The 3720-nt window shown below is 52.4% G+C and overlaps 1 protein-coding gene across 1 annotated transcript in view; it reads left to right on the top strand.

Annotated features, from left to right (window-relative positions):
- Positions 1 to 3720, top strand: part of MICALL1 (MICAL like 1) — a 29610-nt gene that overhangs the window by 14161 nt on the left and 11729 nt on the right. The window contains exons 6-7 of the mRNA XM_012801210.2: positions 981 to 1435; positions 2718 to 2775. Of these exons, the coding sequence (XP_012656664.1) occupies positions 981 to 1435; positions 2718 to 2775 (513 nt within the window). The remainder of the gene's footprint in view (positions 1 to 980; positions 1436 to 2717; positions 2776 to 3720) is intronic.

Genomic DNA, 3720 nt, shown 5'->3' with positions numbered 1-3720 from the left:
GGTGTACATGGCTGGCGCCTTCGCCACTTGAGCCACAGGCGCCGAGCCTACCTCAGGTGTAGTTGGGACTCCAGGCACATGCCACCATGCCTGGCTTGAATTAAAACAAAATTACAATAACAGATTGTTTTAGGTATGTGGCTCCCAGGGGAAGCCAGGTTTTAAGAAAGCAGTATAAAAGGCATGTGAAATACCAAAATTTAGGAAGTTTATGAAAATATTTTATATTTTACAAAAAAGAAACCATACTTCCTGTTCCTCAGGTCTTAAAAAAAAAAAACCAGGAAAAAAAATTGAACAGTGAAGGGAAGCCAACAACTGAGTCACACCATGAATTTGACCTGGTTGAGAATGTGTCTGGGGGCAGGGTAGGGGGGGCAGCTGGAGCCAGAATCCCATGACCCTCCTTGCAGAATTGAGGTGTCATGGGGAAAAAGTCTGGGGGAGGGGAAAGAGGTTACACTGATACAGTCACATCTGGTCACCAGGGCAGTGGCTCCCAGTAGAAAATGCATCTGACACTGTGACATGATAGAAATAATTATCTGAAATGAAACTTGTCGAAATAGATACACAACTGGAATAAGTTTCACAAAACAGTGTTTGTCTTTACTTGTATGATGCAATCTAATATATTATATTTTATTTCATTAAAACAAACATCTGGTTGGTTGGAAACCACTTAATTAATTTACTGAGCCACTGATAGGTGGCAGCTGTCCATTGGTGGTACCTCTTAGGGGGAACTTTTGCTTCTTCCTCTTGCAGGATAAACTAAAGTCATGTTTCATAATTTCTGTTGCTGATTTCATGTGATCTTGTTCCACTCTGTTTCTGACAGTTACCATTTTCTTTTTCCTCTGGGAAGTCCAGGGTATTGAGCCAGGATCTGGGGTGGCAGTTGGCTGCTGGCGCAGGGATAGTCAGTGCTGGGTGCGGGGCTGGTTGGCTAAGTGAACCTTTGTCCTGTCCCCTGGCAGGTGTCAGCAGTGCTCCAGCACCCTGGTTCCTGGGTCTTACAGGAGTGGGCCTGAGGAGGGCACCTTTGTGTGTGCAGAACACTGTGCCAGGCTGGGCCCAGGGACAAGGTCAGGAGCCAGGCTAGGGCCCCTCTCACAGCCAAAGCAGCAACACCAGCAGCAACTTGCAGAAACAGCCAAAGATGTCCTAGAAGGCAGCCCCAGCCCCACTGTGGCTGCAGGGGCTGAGGAAGATGGACCCAAAGGCAGCCCTGAGGCCCGGCCCCAGATCCCCATGAAGCCCCGGGTTCCTGACAAACCACCGGAGCTAGCCAGCCCCCCAGCTGGCCGGCCCACACCTGCCCCCAGGAAGGCCATTGAGAGTGCAGCCCCAGCGCCCCCCACACCCCGGCCCCGCTCCAGTCTACAGCAAGAGAACTTGGGGGAGCAGGCTGGCAACAGCGGCCTGGTGAATGGTGAGCCAGGGTCCAGCTAGGGGTCAGGGTGCTGGGTGAGAGTGTCCGTGTGTCTGGGAGTATTCAAGCGCTGCTATCTGTTTGTCCTCTGCATACTGTGCTGTCCTAGGCCTTACCTGTATTTCTAAGATTATTAATTCTTGTGGCAAATATTAAGTTACCGCGTGCCTCTCTGTGCCAAGCTCTGCTATTGCTGCTGAAACCGCACAGACAAAACAGATTTAGATCCCGGCCTCTGAGTTGCCTCACTCTGTGTGTGTGTGTGCTTTAGTGTGCATCTGTAGGCTTCAGTTTCAGGGTGTCTAGTGAGTGTACATCCATGTGTGCCTGTGTCTCCCCAGTGTCTCTGGGACTCTGTACACATTGGTGACCTTCTGGTGTGTCCTGGCCTCCGCCCCCAGCCTGCATGCTTGTCCATGTCTGGCAGGGGAAGGCTTAGGGGCTGGCGGGGGCAGAGGAGTCAAGTGGGCCCTGAGTTAGTCTGAGCTGCATTGGAGATCCCTGCTGTATTCTCTATGACCACCGTCTCCCCTACCCCTCATCTTAGGACAGTCCCAAATGACCTCCTTGTATTTCCATGAGCTCATGGAAACGAGGCTGCTTGTAAACTGAAGTGTGCTTGGGCAGCCCTTAGCATCCTGTCAGAAAAGGCACTGGAGGGTACGGTGTGGGGTAGGGGGAGACTCCCAGGGTCGCCCTAGGACTTGTACCAGAACATTCTGTGTGTTCGATTCTGTTCAGCCCTCCTGGAGGCTGGCTCTGAGCCTAGTCCTGAGATGGCCACAGATACTGCTCAGACCTATTTGTACCTTCAAGGTACCCACAGTGTGGAGGGGGAGACAGGTACAGACAGGGGCTTCTGTAATGCAGCCATCCTGGTGAGATGGAGGGGAGGGAGCAGGGCCATTGTGCTATTCATGGAGGACACTTGGGGTCAGGGGGTGCTTCCAGGAGGAGGTGACATCTGGGATGAGCTGAGACAATGTTTCTTGTCCTTGTTGGGGAAGTGTCTGAGGGGACTTGGGTTCCTCCTTCTTCATTAAAACACAGATGGGGTCTCCAGTGTCCTGGCCTTGACCCCTGACTATTCTCAGCCACCTTTAGTGCTTATCTAATCTTAGTGAAGCTGGGCTGGGGAGGCACAAGGGCATGGGTGAGGTGGCCATGGCCTGGCAGGTGGGAAGGAAGGGCAGTCCTTGGTGAGGCAGGCTGTGTGGCTGGCTGCCTAGGTGCCCATCTCTGCTGCCCATGAAGGCCTGGCTCACTTTCTTTTCCCATCTAGGAAGACTACATGAACCGCCTGTCCCCAAGCCAAGAGGGACACCCAAGCTGTCTGAAGGGTATGTCAATCCCTGAAATGCTTTCCAGCTTTAGAGGCTCTGGTGTTGGGGATGAGGGTGCCCTATACATGGACAGGGCTGGGCTCAGGAGGATGGCTCATGACTGGGTGGGGAAGGAGAACTGTGCCCACATCCCCTTCCCCCACAGCTCACCTGAGGATTCCTACCACCACTCCCAGGTGCTGCTCCTGTGAGCAGCAGTGTCTGGAAGTGACGGCCACCTCTGGAATCCCTTCCCTTCTCCAGGCTCTGTTTCCTCTGTGATATGGGAAAGTTGTTGTGAGGCTTGGTGGCAAAGCATGGGAAGACCTGGAAAAGCTCAGCTGTCATTCCCAACAGGTCCTCCCCTCAGAATTGAGCTACACAGGGAGGACATCTGTTTCCAGCCCTTCTTGTGGAGCTGTGCTTCCCCACGTGGTTAGTCTGGGAGGGACAAGGCAGGCCATGGCTGTGCTAGTCTCCAGTGTTCACTGAGTCCCTGGCATTCAGCCAGTGCTCAGGTGCACCGCCTTGCACTAGGCACAGTAGCTCACTGGATCCTTATGCCAGCCCTGTGAGTCAGGGATGGTTACTGTCCGCATTTAGTGGACAAGGAGACTGACACACAGTGAGGTCAGATGACTCTCCCCGCTCATGCAGATAGTAAAGAGCTGAACCTCATGTTTTCTTTTCTGGGCAGGGTTAACAGTGGCTGTGTGACTTGGTGACCTAGCCTGTCCAGGCCTCAGGGGACCTAGTTGGCATGTGACTGAAACAGCCCATTTTACACTAGCCCCATGGGGCTGGGGTAGGAGGAGGAAAGGGGCCATTTCTCATCTACCCCCTTTGAAATGGACTCAAACTGTCTAGTGAAAACAAAACAAAACAAAACAAAACAAAAACTGTCCAGTGAGAAGGAAGCTGGCCTGTCACCTCTGCTAGTGGTTTCTGTTTCTTTTTTTTTTT

Source organism: Otolemur garnettii, unplaced genomic scaffold (genome assembly GCF_000181295.1).
Source record: "Otolemur garnettii isolate 467f Iridium unplaced genomic scaffold, OtoGar3 scaffold00007, whole genome shotgun sequence".
Taxonomy (NCBI): Eukaryota; Metazoa; Chordata; class Mammalia; order Primates; family Galagidae; genus Otolemur; species Otolemur garnettii.
This window is presented reverse-complemented; position numbering and strand designations above follow the sequence as displayed.